Source organism: Actinia tenebrosa, unplaced genomic scaffold (genome assembly GCF_029948245.1).
Source record: "Actinia tenebrosa isolate PJP-AT-01 unplaced genomic scaffold, QUT_ActTen_1.0 PGA_scaffold9__36_contigs__length_13948895, whole genome shotgun sequence".
NCBI classification, from domain to species: domain Eukaryota; kingdom Metazoa; phylum Cnidaria; class Anthozoa; order Actiniaria; family Actiniidae; genus Actinia; species Actinia tenebrosa.
In genome coordinates, this window is record NW_028292586.1 from 999,344 (window position 1) to 1,024,480 (window position 25,137).

The window sequence follows — 25,137 nt, forward strand, 5'->3', positions numbered from 1 at the left end:
GATGATAATGATGCCAACAGATGTAATGATAATGATGATGCAGTTGGTGATGATGATGGTTGTGGTGATGATGATAATGGTATTGATAATGATGATAAAGATGATGATGTTGTTGGCTGTGATGATGGTGATCATGATGATGGTATAGATGGTGGTGATTATGGTGATAAGGTTGATGATGATGATAATATAGTTTTCATTTTTAAGACCCAAGAAACAACGTAACATAAAATTAAAAAAATACCAGCATTGGTTATATAAAACTTCCGTTTTCGCTTTCAAACAACCAACGTCAGGAAAGATACGTACCTTGGTTATTTTACCTTCATTTTTGGGCATCGAAATAACCAAGGAAAGAAAAAAGACGATCGTGGTTATTTTAGCTTCATTTTTGGCTTCGAAATAGACCATGCTTTGTGGTCAGAAACGGCCCAAAATGACCTATTTTGCACCCTTCATAAATAATGCATAATTTTGGAAAAGGTGTGAAAATGGTCCAAACTCGATCAAAACCATGGGCTATAGTCCATGCTTTTTGGTCAGAAATGGAATAAGTCGACCTATATTTCGTCCTTTATAAATAATGCATAATTCTTAATCAAACCGCCCTTTTGGCGAACTCGTGGATGCTAGTTGAACTTTTCAGAGATTGGGCTCCCTGTGTCCTTATACTTGTTGACATTTCAAGGTTTCAAAGTATTTCGTTCGATTTCATATTTTAAATGCTCAATTTAGCTGGTAAGATGATTAGTCGTCCTTATATTTTCCTTTTAACACCTACTTTGTTTACTTCTTTGTTATTTTGTTGATCTGTGATGAATTGGAAAAACGTTGCGTTATGCGTTACTACTTATTGTAGAGTATTGGGATTCCTGTGTTATCACCTGTCAATAGTAATAAGAATATGGTTCCGCCATCTTGTCGTAAAAGTCCGCGCTAAAACTCAACAAATTGGCGACGAGGACGGGATCTTTTCAACGCTTAAACTCAGGAAAACAATCCTAGAGAGTCCCTCGAGTGGAAAATTGGCTTAAAGCTTCCAGGATATAAGCTGTGTGTAAGGAAAAAAAGGAGAAAATGCCGGATGAAGCGAGTCCAATACAAGCCGTTGGGAAAGTCCAGAAGTATGTTGTTGGAAGCGACTGGGAGTCGTATGCTGAACAGCTAGACTTTTACTTCTAAGGACGCAAATAGGAAGAAAGCTATCCTCCTAACAAATATTCCGACGGAAACATACCAGCTTATAAATGATTTAGTGGCTCCAGAAACACTAAGAAGCGATTCAGTTACGTACGATGTTATCATCGAGCGGCTTGCGGGTCAGCTAAAACCACAAGAGTCTGCCTTGGTAGCCAGGTATGAATTCGACAATCGAGCGAGGAAACTGGGTGAGTCAGTCAATGAATATGTCGCAGTTCTGAAGCATTTAGCTACCGAGTGCAGGTTTAATGAAGCGATGCGAGCCGAACGTCTTCGCGATAGATTGGTCTCGGGAATTCGCGACGCCAAGATGATAAGCGAGCTGCTCAAGGTCAAGCTCTCAGACCTCACGTTTGATGTTGCAGTGCGAAAATGCTTGGCGATCGAACAAGCGAATAAAGACGTCAGTGCATTGAGGGGCGATGCAAACGGGTCTGTTGACCCCAGAGAGCAAGTAAATAAATTACATGCAAAGAAACCTGGAAGGAAAACCTAGCTCAAAGGAGGATGTTTACCTAACATGCTTTGCGCGCCTCGACCAACTATATTATCACTCTGAAAAGTCACGTGATCTACTCATTTTCGCTTTGATTGCAATGCAGAAACATCGACTATGGACTCGACTACGGAGATTATAGAGGGAAATCGTGAGCCTTTTTCTACTTCAGATCTTCTCTGTTTCTACTGTATTGTCCACAAAAAGGATCAATTAGACTGAATTTGCTGGTATTACGTGTTTTAAATTTGTGACAGTTATCAGCCATCTTCCCAGGCATTTTCATTGGTATTCAAAAAAGAAAGAAGACTTGTATCGTTTTGAATAATGACAATCTCGATTTTCCGGAAGAAAATCGCTAGTGAATAAAGTTTCATCTAGCAGCTGTCGTTCGAGGTAATATACAAAAGCCATGTATTAAGTTTGTTGTTGTTTATCTACCCTTGAGAAAAATATATAATCTACTTTCTTCGATCGAGTATTTTCTTCGAATGTCTTGCCTTTGCATTTGAACTTTTAAGCTTTTTCTAAATTTGAGTTTTTAAAGAAAATTATACTATCTGCACTATGGAATACTATAGGTTTGGCTTTCTTGAGTTGAAATAAGTTGCTAGTGGTTTGACTATTTATTCGTTTATAGTTTGTTAGATTAAGGAAATTCTTGAATTCTTTGTTGGGCTTGTGACACGTACTGGAAATAAAAGTAGGCTTACTCTTTTTCCTCTTTAATAAAACTACCTTCGATTGACTTAGGTAAATAAAAAAGTACATTGTTGTTGTTATTATACGAAGTATATGTTTGAATCTTGAAATCAAAATTATCAGAATTGTATAAGATACTCAAAAATACAATTTTTGGCGTCTCCTAGCCGGTCACGTCAAATCAAGGACGTAAGACAAGAGAAGCGATCTCGAAATACATGGCGAATTTTAGTGGAAATTGTAATGGCCGTATCTCACTCAAACGTGGAGACTTAAGGAGACTTAAGGGATATAGCATAGTATGAAGACTATACTTTGTGTAGGTGTGTCCTTTTTTAAATTTTCTTCGTCTAAATTTGACTTATTCCCACATAATTCAAAGCCTACAAACACTTCGCTTGTCAAAACAATTTTTATCTTTTTCTATCCATTCATTGATACGGCATATTTTGATTTTTCCTATGGCAAGAATTACAAAAAATACTGAACTAGGTCCCAGATAAATGTCCAGACTTTCTACTTTTTGTCAGTATGGATGCAGAAAATATCTAATAAGCAAACAGCTGCTGTTTTTGTTTGGCGAAATAATCGAGGAAAATCGCCGTCGAGAGGAAGTTTTTCAAACAAACGCTAAAGACAGATGCATAATGAGTACGGCGCGCAAAGCATGTTAGTGAAACATCCTCTTTTACCCAGCCCAAAGCCAACGCAAGCAAACAACCCAACCCGGCATCCGCGCCCAGCGAAGCGAGCTGCTATCGCTGTGATGGGTAGCCTGCCCCAAAACGTTACCCTTTCCGTAACGAAAAGTGTCACTACTGTAAGAAGGTGGGGCACATCAAAAAGGTCAGTAGGAAAAGGAGGGGTGAAGAGAAAGGCAACACCCCTGTGAACATCATGCAGGATGATGGGAAGGGAGAAGAGACGGATAGTGATTTGGAGACATGAAACACGTGTCTTCAAAAGGGGATAGATCACCCATTATTGTCACGGTACTTGTGGAAAGTCTAGAGTTATCAATGGAGCTTGATACCGGGTCAGCCGTGTCGGTGATAAGTAAAGAAACCTTCCACAGGTACCTAAAGGGCGTGTCCACCAAGAGTACCACCCTCCAGTTACGCACTTATACAGGGGAGGTAGTAAAACCCGTTGGGGTCTCCCATGTAAGTACAGTATCAGGAACAGATACATGTTCTCCCTTTGTATGTTGTTGAAAAGGGAGGACCCACCTTGTTTGGCCTGAACTGGCTAAAGTGCATTCGCTTGAATTGAAAGACGGCAGTGTGAGGGTATGCGGGGATTTTAGAGTAACAATTAACCCGCAACTAGAAATCGACGAATACCCCCTTCCACGCATAGAAGACATCTACGCCAGTCTTAGTGGGGGTAAACAGTTCAGCACTCTTGATTTGCGCCAGGCCTACCTCCAAAGGGAGGTTGATGAACAGTCCAAGCATTAACTTACCGTCAATACTCACCGAGGGCTGTTCCAATACCAACGCTTACCGTACGGTGTGGCCTCGGCACCTGCCATCTGGCAGAGAGCGATGGATCAGGTATTACAGTGACTCCCAGGAGTACAGTGTTACCTAGATGATATCGTAGTGACCGGTAAGTCTGAAAGAGAACACCTGGATGTGCTGGACAAGGTGTTGCAGAGGCTGCGCCGCATGCCACTACCGGTATAAGTCCAGCGCAGTTGCTGTTCCAGAGGAATCCAAGGACCAGGTTAGATCTCCTTAAACCAAGTTTCAAGAGCACTGTAGACGGAAAGAACCTACAAGATGAAACTAGGCCTTTCTCGGTTTTCCGCGAGGGTGACCGAGTCTGGATTCGGAACTATCGAGATGGTCCCAAGTGGGTTCATGGTACTGTTCTGGAGCAGGTGGGGCCGGTGTTATACAAAGTCCAGAGCGCCATCGACCGCTGATCCTACCATGGATGTCAGTCAAACCAGTCAACCCTTGATGCTCCTAGGCCGCAGCAGAGACAAGCAGCTGAAGGTTTAAAGACTACTCGCTCTGGTCGGGTTATTAGGACCCCAGCAAGGTTCAAGGACTTTGACTGTTCTGGACGTTTTTCATGTATTGTTTTCGCTAGGAAACCATTGTTATGTAGCTAAGGGGAAAGGAGTTGTAAAGTATTGGGATACCTGTGTTATCACGTGTCAATAGTAATAAGAATAAACACTTCTTTTGACTTCATTCAAGTCTAATTAAATAACTGCGGTACGCAGTTTAGCTGTTATTTATTTTCTGCACGTTTCGTAAGGAATTTATCAAGTGTGTGTATTAGCGTAAGTACAATGATGTAGTACAATAGCGTGAGTACAATAGTGTATATTACGCTGATTGTATAAATAGCGTGGTTGTTTTAGTGTTCGTCCTTCGGGTCGAAACGTAAGCGACGACTCACTTCACTAAATTTATTTTAAGTTCAATTCTAAGCCGTTTTAATTTTGTTTTTTCCGCTTTATTTTTTAGTGCGGAGAATTTGGTCACCTGAGTGCATTTTGTACAAAGACTTCCACTTCGTCTTCCTCTTCTGCTTTAACATCCAAAGCCGGAAGCTCCAAATGACTAGCCGGTGCTGATGACCTTGGAATTGATGATGAAGTTGAGTATGGCCCAATCATTGATTTGAGTAATTTACAATCCGGCGAATTTACCGCTGGTAGTGGGAGTAGTAAGGTTAAAAGCCGCATTAGAGGCGCCGTGGAATTTTGGTCCAATGTCTTGAATGCTTCTGATTTTGTTTTAAGCATGATAAAGCAGGGATACAGATTGCCTTTTGCTGCATATCCTTCGCGTTGTTTTTTGCGCAATAATTTATCAGCCCTGACACACAAGGATTTTGTTGCTGAGGCGATTTCTGAGTTGTTACAAAATGAGTGTATTTTTGAGCACGAGTCTCCACCATTTTGTGTTAATCCATTGACCGTTGCTGAAGGTAAAAAGCTTCGTTTAGTAATAGACCTCAGGCATGTCAATCCATTTTTGGTTAAGCCCAAATTTAAATATGAGGATTTGCGCTCTCTTTCTCATGTCGTTGGAGAAGGCTACTGGTTTTTCACTTGGGATTGAAAATCCGGATACCATCATGTAGAAATCTGCGAAGATCATCAGCAGTATCTAGGATTTTCATGGGTGTTTGAAGGCGGTGTGCGCCGATATTTTACATTTTCGGTTTTGCCATTTGGCTTAAGTAGCGCTTGTTTCTGTTTTACAAAGTTATTGCGCCCTTTGGTTAAGAGGTGGCGCTCCTTGGGCCATCTTAGTTTTCTGTACTTAGATGACGGTTTTGGCGGTCAACCTAATAAAGTCTCGGCTACTGCGACTAGTATTATCCAGCGCAAGGAGCTCAGTGCATCTGGTTTGTTGTGTAACGAAGAGAAGTCTCACTGGTCTCCCATGCAAGTCGGGGAATGGCTAGGATTTGTGATCAATACAATAGCGATGAAATTTTTTCTGCCTGAAAAGAAAGTATCCAAGTTGAAAGGTTTGCTCGATTCAGCTATCTCGGACGGAAATTGCACCTACAGGTTTCTGGCTAAGATTGCAGGCTCAGTTATATCTAGTGCTTTGGCTGTTGGTCCAGTTGCGCGACTCTTAACCCGTCAGATGTATTTAACTATCGAAGCGAGATCTTCGTGGGACTCTATCGTTTATTTCACCCCAGCTCTACTCGAGGAGCTTAAGTTCTGGTACACTAATATAGACTGTTTTAATGGTTACCGTATTTCATCCCCTCCCGCATCGTGTACTGTTCTTTTTAGCGATGCTAGTGAATTGGCGTTTGGGGGTTATGCCGCGACCCTTGACGGTGCATCAGTTAGTGGTATGTGGACCGACGAAGAAATCGGCCGTAGCTCCACGTACCGTGAACTCAAGGCCATTTATTATATTTGTTTTTCCTACGTAGAACAGCTCAAACATAAGAAGGTTAAAATTTTTACAGACAATCAAGCCGCAGCAAGAATTGTTTCTATTGGCAGCTCTAAACTCGAGTTACAGCAGATCGCCTTGTCTATCTTTAGTTTGTGTTTTGAGAGCGATATTTGTTTGGAAGCCGAGTGGATTCCTCGCGAACGTAATCAGCAAGCAGATATGTTAAGTCGCTTCATCGATAGAGATGACTGGTCTGTCAATCATTCCGTCTTCAGAACTCTAGATGCTATGTGGGGTCCTCATTCCTGCGACAGATTCGCATCCTATTACAATGCTCAGATATCTGCCTATAATTCCAGATTTGCATCCCCCGGTAGTTTGGGCGTAGATGCTTTCGCGCAAGATTGGAGCAAGGGTATTAACTGGTTGTGTCCACCTGTCCACCTGATTGTCCCAGTTGTCCGGAAACTGCAAAATTGTCATGGGTGCGGGACTTTAATAATCCCGGAGTGGCCTTCTAGTATGTTTTGGCCCTATTTACATTTATCCGCTTTTCAGTTTAAGCCGTATGTTAAAGAGGTCTTCAGGCTACTTAGGTTAGCCAACCTTTTGATTGAGGGTCCTGGCCAGAGAGCCATTTACAAAACTAAGAAATCCGTGTTTTTGGGTTGTCCAGCGTTTGATATGCTAGCTCTCCGTTTAGATTTTGCATTGTAATTCCAGCGGTATCCAATCCGCAGTGCGCAAGTGTACCTTTTGGTGAGTCCATTTGAGATTTTTTTTGGTGTTTTTCAGTGCTGAATTAGCGTCATTTTTTGTTCCATTTGAAAGTGAGCCGCTAAGTATGCTCAACACCATTTGGTGATATGAATAATGATCATGATTCGCCATTGAGCGATTGTTCCCCCATTTGTGGTGAGATTGGCCGCGCATGAAAGCGGTGCGCAAACACCTTTTGGTGAGGGTTTCCGCTGTTTGAAAGCGGTGCGCTAATGCGCGCCTGCTACGATTCCCAGTGCGTAGTGTGTAACAGTTTGACTAATGACTCACTTGTCGTCAGTTGTTTTTAGACGCCTTTTCCTCGAGTCCTTGGCGTTCTGCGCTCAACACAGTAAAGGACCCTTCTCTTCAGTGCTTGGTCCCCGATTTGACTGATTTACAGTTTGGTTCTAAAGCTACAACAACAGTCCGCAAGTACCAGTCAGGCTGGGCTCGATGGCGTAAGTGGGCTCTCTCCAAAGATGATGTTCCAGTCATTCCTGCTGAACCATTGCATGTGGCGCTGTTCTTGACGGAGTTGACGAGTAATGCCCAAGATAGAGGGCTTAGCGTCTCTAGTTTACAAGGCGTGGTGTACAGTATTGCTTGGGCTCACAAGATTGGTGGGTTTCATACGCCCCCTACGGATCATCCATTCGTACGGAATACATTGGAAGGAGCTAAGCGCTGTTTGGCTAGACCTGTCATGCCGAAAGAGCCTGTGTCTTTGGAACTATTGCAAGACATTGCTGCTCATTATAATTCCAATAGCGATTTTGCAGTTATCCGTTTTCTATTTATATTATTAGTTGGTTACGCTGGTTTTCTTCGCGCAGACGAATTGCTAAACATGAGTATTTCTGATATCACTATTTCTCCTGAGCATATGCAAATCATAGTCCCTAAGAGAAAAAATGATCAGTTTAGAGAGGGGCATTCCTTGTACCTTAATAGATCGGGCAAGGTAACCTGTCCCGTAGCTATCGCCGAAAAACTGTTAGCTCTTTTACCAAAGAATGACGCTAGTTTGCCTGTAATTCGAAGAATAGCTCAATCCAATTCTAAACAGAGGTTCCATGACAAAAAAGGCGTCTCATATACTACTATAAAAGATGACTTTAAGAAATTTCTGAAACCTTTTGTCTCGGACATTAAAGCGTATGGCCTCCACAGTATTAAATCTGGAGCTGCATCTAATCCTGGTTGTAGGTCCCTTAACGATAGTCTACTAGACAGGCACGCTGGATGGAAAAGTTCGGCTTCGAAGCATAGATATATTAAGTATTCATCATCTGATTTACTTCAAGTAACCAACGGTTTAGGAATTTAATAGAATCTTTCGCTGGGGAAGATGACAACGTGCCTTGGCCCCAGTCCAGATTTCCTCCCATGTGGGGGTTTTTTCTGGCCTCCCTGGCACCTGTTTCGTTTTCATAGAGCATTGTAATGAGCAGTAGTTCAAAAACGAAATGTAATTCAAGTGTTATACTATATATTACTGTGTGTATATATATATTACTGTCGCTTACTCGACTAATATACCAACATTCTCAATGCATATTGTGTGTTGTGTGTTAAATCTCGAAGATTAGGGCAGAATGTAAATTACTAATTTTTTATTGGAGCGAATTCTCGTTAGTCTCGAGCGACATCTATTGAGTAGATTCAGTAGATTTGTACCTTCGCAGTTAGATACAAGAACATTGCTTCGGCTGTTTGTGATGTCCGACGATCGATCTACTTTTAATTCAGAACGGCTTATTTGGATGACAAAACTAGCCGAACTTTCTTCAAGACTCCATGACTCTCGTTTGGAAATCTAATGAAAAGTTCTTTTTTCGATGCATCCGGCTCTACCTACGAGTCTTCTGAGGGGATCTAAATATGTTGACGATTGTACATAAGCGTTTCTGTTTACTTTATCGCATCAGCAAAAAAAGGTTTGACTCATTGAAACTTTAGTTTTAGGCGTTAATCGTATTATTTTACTTCAAGTTGCATCTTTCCTTGGTTCTTTTGATATAAATGATCCGAAGATGAAACTAAGTGCGAGTGTGCGCATGTGCAGAGTGGGTCCACAGTGCTAGAAGTATCCCACATGAAACATCAACAGTTCATTTCCTCATATAAATAGCGAAAGTAGTCTATACTGAATAATAGCTTTGTACTTGTCAGTGTCGTGTAACGTTCGTAATCAGATGACGTAAGACGATCGTTATACGTTTAATTATCGATCTCCTAACATCTTGGTAAGTGAGCAAGCGAGTGACACATTAGCATATTCAGACCCCTGACAATAACTCGTTTCTACGCTTCGCGTATCCACAAGTTAAAAAGGGGTGAAAATGGGGCAAAATCGATCAAAACCATGGGCTATAGTCCATGCTTTTTGGTCTGAAACGGCCCAAAATGACCTATTTTGCATTCTTCATAAAAAAATGCATAATTTTTAAAAAGGTGTGAAAATGGTCCAAAATCGATCAAATCCATGGGCTACAGCAGAAGTTCATAACTAGAAGTGTCCATCTTCCTATATATAAAACGTCCGATGTGTTTTACGTCTGAGCTATTTTTAGTAAAATTGACTTCAGCTAGTTATGAACTGTTGTTGTTGCTGTTGCTGTTGCTCTGTTGCTGATTAATTTCCCTTTTACTAAGGCTTTTCAGTGGAAGGTGTTGGGCAACTACATTTGATATTGTTTGGAAAAAATTATCAAACATTTCGGATACAGCTGTGACAAACGTCCCACGTTTGAATAAAAAAAACTGTGTATTACCATGCTTCGGGAGTAAATCGGAAAGCGGCCAAGCGAGATCAGATCGTGCATGGTGCGAAATTATTTGGTGTTATGGTCATTAGCAAACAACAGAATTCCCAGAGCATCAAATCGTTGGGAAACGATCAATTTTTTCCGCTGTATTTCTCATTCGCTTTAGATCGCTTTAAATGAGTTCAATAGTCTTGCAATTTTATGTAATATTAGTTTAAGTTCTAATTTGTATCCTGACGTAGTTTTGAGAGAAATGATCAGCGAATTTTAGAATAATGGAAGATCTAGTAAGATTGACTAGAAAACTGCGATGAAAAGTGCGCATCAACTGTTTGCCCCGTCTTCTGCACTATACGTTTTCACAAAATCGCATAAGTCGATTACCTTCAAAATGTTCCTTTTGAAACTAAATACAGAGTAAAACTAGATGTAGTTTTCACGGGCTAAATCAATTGGCGAGATAATGAATTAAAGAAGATGTTATCTATGAGAGTTGCAGAGTGATCAGTAATTCTAGTAGGCTGAAGAATATGAGGGCTAAATTAAGAAACAAGATTCCAGGAAAAAAGTACCGGGGATGCTCGTCGTATATCTTAGGGGTTAAAAATCATTCAGCCACGCCCTTTATTAAAGACTTCCGGTATCTTTTAGGGGTCTTTTTGAAAATTTCCGACGAGCATCCCGGGTACTATTTTCCCGGAGTCCCCCCCCCCCCCCCCCGGGTGTATGCAACAGGACCATCACCATCTTTACTTTACTAAATATAAGTTGCCATAGCGAGTCCATATGAATTTGAGCTTTAACTCTTTCTCCAAATCACGCGCGAACGGTCCTGCCTGGGAAATATTTCATCACGTTTAAACTATAATTTATGGATAAACTTTATGAGTTTAGATATCTGCAGATTTTAATTTTGATATATGTTAAGCCTGGTTCACACTAGTAAAGTATCGTAATTGGAATAGGAAGCAAAATACGCAGACTCATTATATACGTATAACGATTAATCACTTCGGTGTGAAAAACGACAAGCACTGTTAATGACCAGTACACTACTGAGACTGCGTATGTTGCTTCTGACTCCGATTACGACGCTAGTGTGAAACAGGCTTAACATCTAAGTTTCGTAATATTGGTTTCATTAGCGGCCATGTTCGGTTTTTCCTTTTATTCTTGTGGGAAGTGATACGTATTCTTTAGTCATATCTTAGATCAACAAGCTCTTTTTTACTCAGGACAGACAGGAGATGCCAAGCAGCAGGACGGAGAAGGTAAGCACACTTTCATCGAAAAATATATATATTGGAAACAATTCCTAAGGACGTTCAGGGCAAATGCGAAGGAACTATTTGTAGCTAATAATCTGTGTTTATAACGACGTAGTAGTAATGATAAAAGAGGACGTCCGCAATACATTTCCCTCCTGGCATAAACGTAAAATACATCATATTCTTGCCCGAAAAATGAAAGCAAAACTGGTATACCGTGTAAAAAAGATGCAGCTTGATAGACAGACCGTTTATTACGTCGTAGGAGGGGGAGGGGGGACGGGTGGTAATTTTAGAGGGGGTACACTTTTTGGAATTTCAAAATAATGGCTCTGAACTGAGTTTTCTAAATGAGGGAGAAGGGGGGGGGGGTATATTTTAAATTGAGATATATAGGGGGTACAAATTGTGCGGTTTCTTTTTTTCAGAAAACCGCCGACCCCCTGACCCCTGCGACACAATAAACGATCGGTCCCTTAACGCTTAAAGATAATGACCTATTTTGCATCTTTCATAAATGTTGCATGGTAATTAGGTATGAAAATTAAACTGTCCAAAATCGACCAATACCATAGGTTGTAGTCCAAGCACAAAAATAACCCTATTTTGCACTTATTTGTGTAGTATTTTAGGTTTTTTACAGTAATACAATAATTTAGTAATAATAATGATCTAATACAATAATTGCCAAATTTTACTCCTTGGAAAAACATTAAATTTGGCAATTATCGTATTCTTATTTGTAATACATTTATAACTTCACTATTATTTCTAATATTTTTTACTTTAATTCATTGCACATTTGATGACATTATTGCATGGAGTTTGCGCTATACAAGAAATAAAGTTTTTTTCAAATGTGCAATGATGCGCTCAATTGGGTTGCTTATGATTAGCTCTCTAGATGTTTTCCATTTTTTGACTACGATTCTAACATTTTTACTGATTTTTATATTTGTTTAACATTTTATAGCGGAGTTCACTTCGGGCCGCGCGAGCGGAGTCCCATACTTAAGAAAAAATGGTAAACCATCGAGTTGATTTTTCATGGTTTGGCTGACGTCACTTCCGTCTGTCCGTCCGTCTGTCCGTCCGGGCTTGTACACAACACAGGAATCCCGCTTGATGTCAAAGCAAAACTACTCACAAATGCGGCTCTCAAATGCACAGAAAAAATCGCTTTAGGACAAGTTATAGACCAAAAACAATTTTAAAAAAAACTTTCATGTAGTCAAAGATGGATCAAGAAGTGTTCTTCAGGAATTCAGGTGTGTGTTTTTAGCAAATAATCGTAAATATATATATTTTGACAAGCATTTTTCTCGACGAATCGAGAAATCAAAGACTTTCTCTCAAAACTTTTTATATTTCTATCGATAAGATTATTTTATTTTAATGCTGGAGGAAATATAACATGAAGAGCATATTACAACAAATATTCGTCCTTTCATAGCTTTGTAAATCTTTAACAATTCAGTTGTTTTTAACCAGCTATCGTATGTTTTTCGTTCAAGAAAAAGCTTTGTTCGCCTCCTATCGCGGGGTCCAGTCGGCAAAACAAAGAAGACTTTCATTCAATAATTTTATGGCAGGTTTCATGGAATCTTTTTTTTGACGTCACATCCGCTCGTGCATTTCGAAGCTGGCCGTCAAATTCGGACTCATACGCGCGGTGGAATTTTTGACGGCTGGGGAAAGCCGTCTCTTGGCTATGGCTAAGGACACTAAGAATTCGTTTTCTTTATATGTAATGGGTATGCCATCAGAAGCAAAAGAACGGTACCGGAAAAAAATAAGTTTTGGTGTATCTGGAACTATTTTACCGGACCCATACATCATAAAAGATGAAAATTGGTCGACCGACCCTACTCTTTGGCCGGACCTGGACTTTGGACAGATTTACACGTACCTAGTAGAAACACCGTCTATTTTTGACAAAAAATCAATGAAAGCATACAAGAGCTTAGAGGCATATAGGTAAGTTTATAATACTAAATACTTTTTTGTTGGTATTACTGCAAAAGACTGTTTTACCAGTACATAAGCTTTTAAAGAAAAGACTAGTTGTTTTGTACAAATATCAACCCCATCAACGTACGCCTCTAGTCTATAGATGGCTTTTTATACCGAGCATTGAATGAATTTTATGGAGTCGTAAATTAATCAACCTCTATGGCAAACCTAAAAGCTTTATTTAAAATTTATCTCAACTTTAAAAAAGTTTTCAAAATATTGCTTTTCGGTCATTTTTGTCGTGAACTTGTCAAGCGACTTGAACAATATGGCGGTCGCTAATTGGCTGTTTATGACACTTATATTGTGATAATATTATTTGCATATGTAAACACAAGATTGTTGTCTTGAAGCTGCGTTACTTTTTACAGCACAAGTCAACTGAACTAGGTTCTTTAAATGAATTACACTGTGTCACGTTTGGAATTTAAAAGATTGCTTTGACTTTCAAAATCCTATACTTTTCGTGATAAATTTCGGTTTGTAGATATGTCGAAAGTGGCCACGTCGAGGAAGTCAAAGCGTTTGATGTTAAAGAAGCACCCTACTGTTTTTTAAAAGCCGGAGTTCTTCCCTCCATGAGAACGAAGGAAAAAGCTCATCAGCCGTGGGTCTGTTTACACAAAACCAGTGCAGACATATTTTGTGCCCATTGTACATGTGCTGCAGGGTAAGTAGTAATTTGTAAGTGAATAATATTATAAATGTCTTTTATGCAATTTATGACATGATTTTAATTATATTTCTTCCAGGTTAGGGGAAGCTTGTAGTCATATTGCAGCCCTGCTGTTTAAGGTAGAACTGGGCGTTAGATATGGAATCAATAAAACATCTGTGACCAGTGAAGCTTGCAAATGGAATAAAGTTTTCAAAAAAGAGGTATACATGGTATTTACACACACACAGTTTTGTACAAATCTAATCAAAAAAAAAGCAAATTGGAGTATCTAATCCATTCAATTTGGAAGGAAGGAAGCTTCTTTATTTTACCCTGGTAAAAACATCAATCGATTGCCTAAAATATTTAGAAGTAAAGATTTACGATTAAGCTAGGACACTGTACATGTTGTAAGAATTTTTGTTGTATTTTGTTTCAGATTAAGCCAACCACTGTCGATAACATCCAAGGGTTAGTCAACAGTAACAGAAAGAAAAAAGTGGAATCTTTTACACCATCCAGCAGGGATCCACTTCCAGATAGCTCTGCACTTACTTCTTTTCACAAAATCTGCCCTTATGCCGCCTTTTTTAACCTCATTCCTCCATTGCCTGGTGTTTGTCAACAAAGTACAACATCTGAGAAACTGTCTGAGAATAATTTTCCTGTCACACTAACAAGCCTTTATAATGAAGAAAACAAGTCCCTTACTGATCATCAACTGTCAAATATAGTACAAGAAACCTTTCTAGCATATTCTGTTACTGAACATCAAATTGACAATCTTTTTGAATTCACCAAATGTCAGAATGTGAGCCCCTTATGGTTTGATCACCGCAAGGGAAGGATCACAGGTACTAAAGCTCATGATGTATTGGTCCGAAAAGAGACAACACCCCCTGACCACCTCATTACAAGAATAATGAGCTACAAGTCATATGATCTTAGCAGAAAGGATGCTGTGAAATGGGGGCTAGACAATGAAAGCATCGCATTTCAAGAATATTTACAAGAAATGCAATCCAGCAACCACAAGAACTTCACATGTAATAAATCTGGGTTCAGAATCAGCACCGCAAATTCATTCATGTGGGCAACAGCAGATGGCGTACTATCTTGTGACTGTTGCGGAGAGGGCACACTTGAAATAAAGTGCCCTTACAAATATAGGGCTCTAACTGTTGAAGAAGCTGCACATCACTCAGATTTTTGTTTAGATGAAAATCTTGAGCTTCCTAGAAATCACAGATACTACACACAAATTCAATTTCAAATGCTTGTATTTAATTGTAATTATTGTGATTTTGTTGTAATGACATTTCCCAGTCCAGATGAAGTTTCTATGGTAATTGTTAGATTGCCTAAGGATATAGATTTTTGTAAATTGTTGCTTGAGCGCTGTTCATTGTTTTTACTTGAACATGTTATTCCAGAGATTCTTACAAGGAACATAATGGACAAACATTTGGAAAACAGACATGACAAGAAGGATGAGACCAAATGGTGTCTGTGTGAGGAACCAGAGTATGGAAAGATGATATTTTGTGACAACGAGGAATGTAAGATTGGGTGGTTTCACTATCAATGTGTAAATGTTAAGAGGAAGCCTGTTGGCAAATGGTTCTGTCCTAGTTGTAAGAAGAAAAAGGAATGACATTATAGACATACGATGCTGTGAAGATGAATCTGCAATGATACATACTTTAATAGGTGTTTTGCTTTACAAAAATGTTTTTCTTATCACATGTATCAACATATTCTTGGCTCTAGCTCATAATAACTTTCTTCTATTTATTACACATGGAAAACGTATTATTTGGTTTAGCATTGGCATTGCTCACACATATTATACATACAGTATGTGTAAGAGTAAAAACAGTTAAAGCTGTTTGCAATACTTTCAATATCTAATAACTCATAGAAGACATTATTAGAATTTATATGGTTAAGCAGCATTTAGTACTATGTTGCACACTTATAGAGTACAAACACTATAAGTGTGCAACATAAATACCACTAAATACTGCTAAATAATGCTAACCCTATTGTTTTCTATTGTTTAATTAGCACTATTTACTACTAAATAATGCAAAGTGTTGCACACTTTTAGTGTTTGTACTCTAGTGTTTGTACTGTATCATAAGAAATCCACTATACAGCATAACTGTTGTGCTAACAGTTTTCTTATTCAGTTCACTAGCCTTGGATGCATATTCATAATTGCAGCACAAATGGTCATTATACTGTCAGCATGAGGAACCATGTTCAAGCTCATTTTTCCAGATAGAATTCGAAAGTTCTTTAGTCTTTCCATTGCTCTCTCGACATGTATCCTAATGTGAGCAATTCTCCTACTCTTCTCCACCTCTCTTGCACTAAGCTGCTCCTTTCCTTTCTGATATGCAGGAATGACGGGTTTTGCCCCTCTAGACAACACTTCATCCACAATCAAAAAACCTCTATCAGCTAAGATAGTGTCTCCATGCTGAATAAAATCTAAATATCCTGACTCTAAACTGATGACTTTATCTGAAGCCCTCCCCCCATATGCACGTGATATGAATGATACACCACCAGATGGTGCAATGCTAACCAAGAACTTTATTGTATTAGCATGCTTATAGTTACTGTAGGTGGCAGATCTTGCATTGAAGTTTGCTGGGCATTCTATAAAAACTTCAGTGCAGTCAACTATAGAAATGCAGCTAGGGTAGGTATCTTTGATACACTGCGGCTGATATCGTCTTGCTTCCTCTCTTGTTGGCCAGTGAATGAAGAAACAGATTTGCTTTGCAAACACAGGAAGAGCACTGTCTAATAGAGAACTTACCAGAGATGGAGAAATGTCAAAGCGGTAGGATAAATCCCTATGAGGTGCATTTAGCCTAAGTTTCATTAGAACCAAAAGAAGAATATCAGCTGAAGCAAGAATATTTGATGACGGGAAGGAATCTGCAAGGAAACTACTTAACCAGAGAAAGCAATCATGAGATGGTAGGCCAGTATAGAAAAGAGTAGATTCATTTGGATTGGTGGAGAGATTCACGAGTGTTGAGGCCCTCATTTTTGGTGTGTTGTTAATAGTCAAGGAGTGTATCTGTTCTTGAAGACGTGCCAACTCCCTTAAAATTTCCCTCTTTTCCATATTCAACTCTGCTAATCTTTTCAAGCAAATATTATGTATAAATCGATCTGAAAAAATAAATATAATATATGTAAATAAAAATATACTATATATTATTTTTACTGAATTTTAATATAAACAACTTTAAAATATATAAACCTTTTTACAACTTTTTCTACAAAGAAATTGTATAGAAAAAAAATGTATTTTAACAATATAAGCTAAGATATCATTTTCCTACCTTTGTTGTTCTCTTTATTTTCTGACAAATCCAATAAAGCGCCTGCTGCCATTTCTGTATCTGTACGTGTCACATCATCATCATACCGTCGTTTGCTGGCTTCTGTCGATCTTGATCGTTCAGCAAAGAAATCTTCAAGTGACTTTTTATAATTTCGCTTAGAAATTCTAGAAAATCTTCTGCTGGCAGTTTCTGAACCTTTACAATATCCCATGTTCATCGTTGGTTTATAGTCTGGGCTCTCTGGATTATCACTCTTTCCTAGTACACAAAAAAAATTATTGCAAATTGTTTACATCGATAATGAACGCACTTAGGAGATTTTGAGCGATATTTAAACAAAAATATTTTGAATGTAGATATTTTTAATCCCTTTTTAAATATTTCCTGAGAGAAACGTGTTCACTCATACAAAAACAAAAAACAAAACAAAACAAAAACATAAGACTTTGTTTTCGTAAACTGTACACGAAATAAATAGACATAGATACACATTTCTATACTATTTTTGCGTACTCTGTATCACAAATACACGGGGAAAATTACGATTTAAGATCAGCTTACCTTTAACGAAATGTTCACTACAAATTCTGTCGTTGTCTGAAGAAGGAATCCATAAGTTTCCGTTGTTTTCTTCTCGTCTGTTCATAGCTTTTATCCACATGCTTCGCCTGGGCTCCTCTTTTGGTATCCGATGAAACTTCACATTTTCTTTCCTATGTTTCCCCGAATCTTTGTTCGTACAACCCAATACAATACACGTTTTACCCATCGTGACAAAACTTCAAAAATTTAGCTTAAGGTGACTGCCTACTTTTGGAAATTGATTTAAGCTTTTTTTAAAACTTCGATTTTCCGAATTGAAATTTAATGCTGATTCCAAATCTGGAAAGAAAAATAGGGTGTCCCGAGCTCGTTTTCGAGATAATCAGCATTTAATGGAAGCCTACGCACGAGCTTTTGGAGTAGAAATTGCGCCAAGTGATTAGAAAAAAATTAAGATGAATAAGATAATAGTTATTTGCAGACTATATGATTGCATGAATGAAGGCTAGTCAATCATTCTACAATAATACATGGATATTTTCGACAAAAAGACGGAGAGATACATTGATTTGTCATATTTTGTAGTTTCGGTGCTCTTAAAAAATCTCATAAAGTCGAACAAAAATCTATTTTTTCACGCGTTCCTGATTTAAACTTTTCCTAAAATGTTGATATAACTTAGATTTTTAGGAGTTTTTTCGAATGAGCTATCAAAAAATATAGAGTCCCGTGCAAAATTTGAGGGTTTTGCCCTGTTGAAGCTCAAAACGCGTATGGTTCTTCAATAAAATCTTGTAGATTTTTCAGCGGTTTTTGAGCGCGTGCTCATCGTGGGCTCAATTCGAACGTTCAAAAGTAGGCAGCCACCTTAATTATATCAAGATACACTTTTTAAAGGGCAACAGTTTGTTTACAAAATGATGGCTAAACTGACGGCCGCGTGACGGCCAGCTTCGTTTTCAGGGTGGTCACGTCACCGGAAATACGTCAACAATGAAACCTGCCATATCTTTCTACACGGATGATTTATTTAATCATTAAATGAAATATAAATTTTTACCCAATATTCAACTGTTTATTAAGCTTTTCGAGCAAGTATGATTGTAAAAATGAGTTGAAAGATGTTATTGTATAAAGACCTACTAGACTCTAAAAAGCTAAAAAAGATTCAAAAACATTTACAAACGCCAATTTACTGCCAAAGAAATGAGTCATTTTGTATTTTTCATTACCTTTTGCATTATTTTCTATTTTGTCTCAGTTGTTCTTGTCAACTGTTTAAATAAATGTAAGCTCTATTTTTGGAAAACTGTAAAAGACCTATTAAGTAAACCTCATTTTTTGCTCACCTTAACTAGTTTTCAAGTCTGTTTTTTGGTCTTGATTTGTCCTAAATCTCCAGATTTTCGATTTCAATGAAAGACATCCGAGGTAAATTTCACTAAACTTGATTTTGTATTGGATTATCTGTAGTTAGCTTTCGTTTTTCTTTAAGTAAAAGAGATTCAAAGCCTAAAACTGTAGGCCTTGGAAAACTTTTTGTCGAAGAATCTTCCAAGAACAAAACTAGCCCACTGGGGGGTGGTGGTAAGTTGTGTACAAAATTCCTAAGTGGGAGAGTATGCTGGCGCAAAAAAAAAAAAAACACAAAAAAACAAAAAACGATGTAGTTCAGTTTCATTCAAATTGTTCTCCCTGTGACTTCCGTATCGGGAGCTCCGCTTTTAGGCAGTGCCTAAATATACATATTAAGTGCACATTTAATCGTATTATGACTTCTTATTCGAGGAATTTTATGTTGTCACGCTGTTTTTGGTGGAAATCGGTGGATAATAATGGATTTCAAACTTCCCGCCATTGTTCGAACTTATGTCATCGAGCAAAAGGATTTCCATTGGATTCTTCTACTTGGAATACTCTTAAATCGCTTTTACTGCTTCGTCGTTACAGGGGCAAACGAGCCAGGCGTGAATCATCAACAGATGGACACCAAAGACCTATAAAATCAAGGATTTCGACTTTGCCTTCTAATGAATTAGATATGCAAAACCAAAGCTCTTGTTCCACCTCAGTGGCGGCTACTGTCAACACATCTCGGAGGCAAGCTGGAGTAAACTTTCTCAATCTCTCGATTCCTCCGCGTATTCCTTTCACCCCTCAGGTTGGTAAATCATCTAAATTTTGTCTATTAAATGCAAGATCTATATGCAATAAAGCATCAATATTAAATGATTTTGTTGTTGAAAATGATATTAAAATATTATGTATTACTGAAACATGGTTAAAATCAAGTGATAATATGTTAAATAATCAACTTATAGTAAACGAAATTACACCGACAGGCTATTTATTCGAACATACTGCTAGAGGAAGTAGAGGTGGGGGTGTTGGTTTATTGTATAAGAAGTCCCTTACCTATTTTAACCAATCTAAATCAATATATTGTTATTTGAATTTTTTTTTTAATGTGTAATTTATATATTGAAATGAAATGCATTTTATTTGAAATATGTTGATAATGATATGTATTATGTGCATGTTTTATTACTCACTCTTATTCATGAAATAGCAATTCTTTTTATTTTTTGAGTCACATTTTTATGTTGTAAAGCGTCTTTGAACTTACGGATATCGACGCTATATAAATTATTCATTATTATTACTATTATTATTATTATTATTATTATTATTATTATTAAAGGTGTGAAAAAGGTTCAAAATCGACCAAAACTATGGGGTATAGTTCATGCCGTTGTTGCTCCAAAATGACAAATGATGATGGTCAGTGATGATGACCATGGTGGTGATGATGATGGTGGTGGTAATGATGGTGGTGAGTGATGATGATAATGATGGTCAGTGATGATGACCATAATGATGATGACCATGGTGGTGGTGATGATGGTGGTGGTGATGATGATGATGATGGTGAGTGATGATGGTGGTGAGTGATGATGACCATGATGATGATGATGATGGTGGTGGTGGTGAGTGATGATGACCATGATGATGATGACCATGATGGTGATGGTGGTGATGATGATGGTGAGAGATGATGACCATGGTGGTGATGATGTTGGTAATAATGATAACAGTGTTAATGTTGATGCGTCATGGTCATGGTCATGATGCTGCTCATGGTCATAATGATGATGGTGATGAAAATGCACATCAGAACTTTGCAAGCGTAGCTTCCCCCAGTTTCAAACCAGAAGAGAAGCAGGGTGATAAAAATGCTCAGGAGGTATATTTAGAGCGTTTTTCATTCGAATAGAGGTTTCACCATCACGTGATTGCAGCCATGACAGGGGGCATAACAATAGAGTCTTTTCCCCCTGGGAAACTGAATCCTTTCTCATGTCAATCAGATTAGACCAGAATAAATTGTTGCTGCCTCCTGTCATGGCTGCCATCCTGTGATAAGCAAAGCCTCTATTTCTTTTTAAAATCTAGACTTGTATCCGTGTAACAGTAGTAACCCTTGTAGTAACGGAGGCACCTGTTACAATGGTAATAATGGCACGTGTACGTATGGATACACTGGGCAACAATGTGAAACAAGGCCTTCATTTGCTTATTTTCCATAAATTTTCTATAAAAAAAAGCCTGACAAAGAAACATTCTCACACAAATGCAACAAAACATCTTTGTACCATTGAAAATACCGCTTCAAACAGTTATTTTATCATAGTACATCTATTTCTAACTGTTTAAAAAAGGTTTTGAGTGTTAACCTAAAACGAAAATTGGGATCAAAACTCATACGAAAGTCTAGTTTTTGGCGATTTTTGCCATTATTGCTCATTATTGAAAAAAAAATTTCTTAATAGTAAGATTGTTCAGTTCTATGCAATCGAGTCGATCAGTTATAAGCTCAAGTGCGAGTCTCCTTGAATCTTGGACGGAAAATTCCCAGATCTATGCAGATAGTATGCATGGATTGCTGTGTTGGTTTTGCCTGTCAACTCATCCATCAATCTAATATTGTACACGTTTTCCACACGAGAATGGTGAAAACAAAAAACTAAGGTTATGTCAAAATCATACGTACGTCGATGAGACGACTAACGACTTTTGCAAAGCTCAGAGAAAGACTAGTTGCGCAAAGGATTGTGGGGCTCAGTGAGGCTAGGTGGCGGAGCTTTTTGATCTCGCAAAGTGTATTTTAGAGATAGAATAAAATAGGTTCTGAACGACATCGGTGAAATTTAACCCCCTCTTAAAGACTGTCTAGTGTTAATTTTACTCGTACCATGCTATTTGTCAAAGAAATGCGCTTTCTATCAAATAGCCGAAGTATGAATTTTTTACTACAAGTTTAACAATTTACTTTCATACTTTATTTCCATAAATGCTGTAGGTATCTCAGGAAAAGGCGAAAATTTTGAAATGGTAACGCTTTGATGAACGATCCCGATACACATCATTAATAACTTGCATTAGTAGTAGGGAAATGAAAGTTCACCAACAAAGGACCTATTGTTCTTTTGGGACCGGACCCATTTTCAGGGTAGGGGGAGGGGTGATCTACATCCAACCATCATGGGAAGACCGGCCGGCCGCCCGAGTAGAGGTTCTGATCGAAATCGGGGCCTGGAAAGGTTTGGGGAAGGTGTTTTAACACACATTTCAAAATCCTTTATTTAAAAAACGAAGTTTTTGAATTAATGAGCTGAACTCTTTTGTTAGAATGACATGTTTAATTAGCAGACTTAAATAAGAAGCTGTACTCATGGACATGATACGAGACGTTTGTACAAATCTCGTCAAACTGGTCGAAGTGCCAATGTCCAGAGAATGGGAAGCTTTTCTTTTTAACTTACCAAATATGAACTCTAGTGTGGCAATGATGATAGCAAGTGATATGTCCTTCCCTGAGAGATACGAGAGACCAATTGTAAACTTCGTCAACGATATGTGTGATGTGAAGGAAAATGATGGTCATGAGTTATCATCAGAAATATTTAACGAGTTTGTAATTGCCATTTTAAATTGAATAATTTCAGGGTTTCTTTTTATTGAGATTCAGTGATCATTTGACTGCGAAGGGTGAAGATATGGGTTGTGGGTGCTTGAGCTCTATTCCCAACTTAACTTTTCGAGATATTTTCCGAAAAGTTCGTTGCATTCTTGCCTGCTGTGGTGGTAAGGTGGTGATTGAAAACTCTCAAATTGATGGACAACCACAAGCTGTTGGAAAAGTTGTATTACAACCTGAACCAGGGAGAAGGTTTCGGAGGCGTAGATGCCTTGTTCCATGCTGCCAAAAAGAAGAACAAAAAGATCACTAAGAAACAAGTTCGAGAATGGTTGAGAGGACAGCGTGTGTACTCCATTCATCGACCGGTTCAAAAGCACTTTCGCAGAAATCGTGTTATCGATGGATGATGTGTGGGAAATAGACTTGATTGACATGCAATCGCTGAAGAAATACAATAGCCATTACAGATACATACTCACCTGCATTGACGTCTTATCCAAGTACGCATGGGTGGTTCCAATCAAAGACAAATCTGGACCGTCTTTAGTAAAGGCCTTCAAACAAGTATTAGATGAGTCTGACCGAAAACCCAAAAAGATTCACTCTGACCGTGGAAGCGAATTTACAAACAAGAATTTTCAGACCTTTCTGAAAGAAAGGAACATTGGATTTTATCACACTTTTAATGAAACGAAAGCCAGTATCATCGAGCGTTTTAACAGAACTCTGAAACAACGAATGTATCGGTACTTTACATGGAAAGGGACATTGAAATATTTAGACGTCCTACCTGAGATTATTAATGCATACAATAATTCATATCACCGAAGTATCCAGACAACTCCAAGGTCAGTCAATAAGAGTAATGAAAGTGAAGTGTGGCAAACTCTTTATGGAGACACATTGATGTGGAGACCTCCCTATAAGTTCCAGGTGGGAGACCATGTACGAATTTCCAAGGCAAAGAAACTGTTTGAAAAGGGATATCTGCCCAAATGGAGTGAAGAGATTTTTACCATTTCCAAAGAATCCCTCGAAACCCACCTGTCTATAAGGCTAAAGAGTTTGATGGAGAGGCGTTAGAAGGAACCTTTTACGAACAGGAATTGCAGAGAGTGCAGACTAAAGGGGATGAGGAAGTGTACAAGATAGAAAAGATCTTGAGAACACGTAAAAACGGTAAACAAAAGGAATACTTTGTAAAATGGTTTGGGTACCCAGATAAATATAACAGTTGGGTGTCAAGCACTGATTTTGAATAAAGTTTATTAAACGACTGTTTTGTGTCCATTTTCTCTTGGACCACCATGACGGCTAGTCAGTTTTACATCACTCTTCCCAGCAATAGCTCTATGGCTATATTTGCTAATAACACTCTTGCGGAATACAAAGTCAAACTCCCTGAACGGCTGAATTTGGTGGGGGATTGGGAAGTGGGACTGGCATCCATCACCTTTCCCCGGACGTGGTTTCACATTAGGATGGAAAACCGGAAGTTTTATTATGACAGTGGTGACGGAGTATGGACGGTAGGAATCATTCCAATGGGATACTACAAGTCAATCCAAGAAGTCACCGACGCAATGGAGACTGCCCTATCTAACGATGGAGTGAACGATATTTCTTTTACGCAGGATGGTTTATCGCAAAAAGTCACCGTGACCTTGAATGCGGGAGGGCGACTCAGTTTTCAGAACGACCTGGGAGTGATGCTCGGATTTGGCAATGATATTATTCTTACCAAAACTACGACTGCGTCCTACGTGTCGGATCTGAATATTGGCCTCCAGTCTCTGTTTGTCTACTTGGACGTACTGGATATGCAAGTCGTGGGAGATGCGAGAGCTCCACTTTTGCGCATTGTTCCTGCAGGCGGTAAGGATGGGGAAGTCGTTACCAAGGATTATGAGCACCCCCAGTACATGCCGCTAGCTACGCGAGAATTTGAGACTTTACAAGTCCTTATAACCGACGACTCGGGAAGTAGAGTACCATTTGAACGTGGACGTGTGGTGGTAACGTTACACTTTAGACTTCGTCAATCCCCATATTTTCGATAAGATGAAAAACCAACGAGGAGCTGGACACATGATGGTCTTTCACGGTGGGCGTTTTCAAAAAGGATACGGACAAGTGGGTTATGGCCTGGGATCCTTTTTCCAATCTCTAGCAAGAAATGCCATGCCATTTTTGCAGAAAGGAGCCCAATCGTTGGGCAAAGCAACTCTTGATGCAGGTGTGAATATTGCAAAAGATGTTTTAGCAGGAAACAACCTGAAAGATTCGGCTCAAGCTAGATTACAACAGACTGCAAAGACCATAAAAGACCAGGCCCTGAACCACATCACTTCTCAAGTGGGAAGCGGGAGCTCGAGACGCAAACAGGGTTCAAAAAGAAAGACTCCACAGAAAAAGATCAGTCTACCACAGACGGGCAAAGCGAAAAGAGCTAGGATTACTCTTGAAGATACAGATATTCTTGGACGTTAAG

General features: G+C 38.8%; 3 protein-coding genes across 3 annotated transcripts; 2 read left to right on the forward strand and 1 right to left on the reverse strand.

Annotated features, from left to right (window-relative positions):
• The first annotated feature begins 1,409 nt into the window (after positions 1-1,409).
• Positions 1,410-7,333, forward strand: LOC116296676 (retrovirus-related Pol polyprotein from transposon 297). Its single transcript, XM_089025097.1, is given in 2 exon segments — positions 1,410-1,654; positions 4,882-7,333. A coding segment is annotated over 1 exon segment (1,842 nt). The 5' UTR covers positions 1,410-1,654; positions 4,882-5,160; the 3' UTR covers positions 7,003-7,333.
• A 5,362-nt stretch (positions 7,334-12,695) lies between these two features.
• Positions 12,696-15,547, forward strand: LOC148904446 (uncharacterized). The gene is made up of 4 exons (XM_089025098.1): positions 12,696-13,060; positions 13,584-13,766; positions 13,849-13,975; positions 14,194-15,547. The coding sequence occupies exons 1-4, from the start codon at positions 12,795-12,797 to the stop codon at positions 15,406-15,408; spliced, it is 1,791 nt and encodes a 596-aa protein (XP_088881224.1). The 5' UTR covers positions 12,696-12,794; the 3' UTR covers positions 15,409-15,547.
• Positions 15,548-15,942: 395 nt separating this feature from the next.
• Positions 15,943-18,674, reverse strand: LOC148904447 (uncharacterized). The gene is made up of 4 exons (XM_089024963.1): positions 18,533-18,674; positions 17,684-17,915; positions 17,120-17,380; positions 15,943-16,946 (listed from the first exon to the last, which is right to left on the reverse strand). Exons 2-4 carry the CDS (start codon positions 17,889-17,891, stop codon positions 15,943-15,945), a joined length of 1,473 nt encoding a protein of 490 aa, XP_088881089.1. The 5' UTR covers positions 17,892-17,915; positions 18,533-18,674.
• Positions 18,675-25,137: the final 6,463 nt, after the last annotated feature.

Bases quoted from the DNA above. Each gene is read 5' to 3' on its own strand.
- LOC148904447 (XM_089024963.1), bottom strand. From the start codon at position 17,891: ATGGGTAAAACGTGTATTGTATTGGGTTGTACGAACAAAGATTCGGGG. The intron at 17,381-17,683 runs GTAAGCTGATCT...TTTGTGTACTAG, and splicing joins TAGTGAACATTTCGTTAAAG to GAAAGAGTGATAATCCAGAG. The intron at 16,947-17,119 runs GTAGGAAAATGA...TTATTTTTTCAG, and splicing joins AAATAAAGAGAACAACAAAG to ATCGATTTATACATAATATT.
- LOC148904446 (XM_089025098.1), top strand. From the start codon at position 12,795: ATGGCTAAGGACACTAAGAATTCGTTTTCTTTATATGTAATGGGTATG. The intron at 13,767-13,848 runs GTAAGTAGTAAT...TATTTCTTCCAG, and splicing joins CATTGTACATGTGCTGCAGG to GTTAGGGGAAGCTTGTAGTC. The intron at 13,976-14,193 runs GTATACATGGTA...ATTTTGTTTCAG, and splicing joins ATAAAGTTTTCAAAAAAGAG to ATTAAGCCAACCACTGTCGA.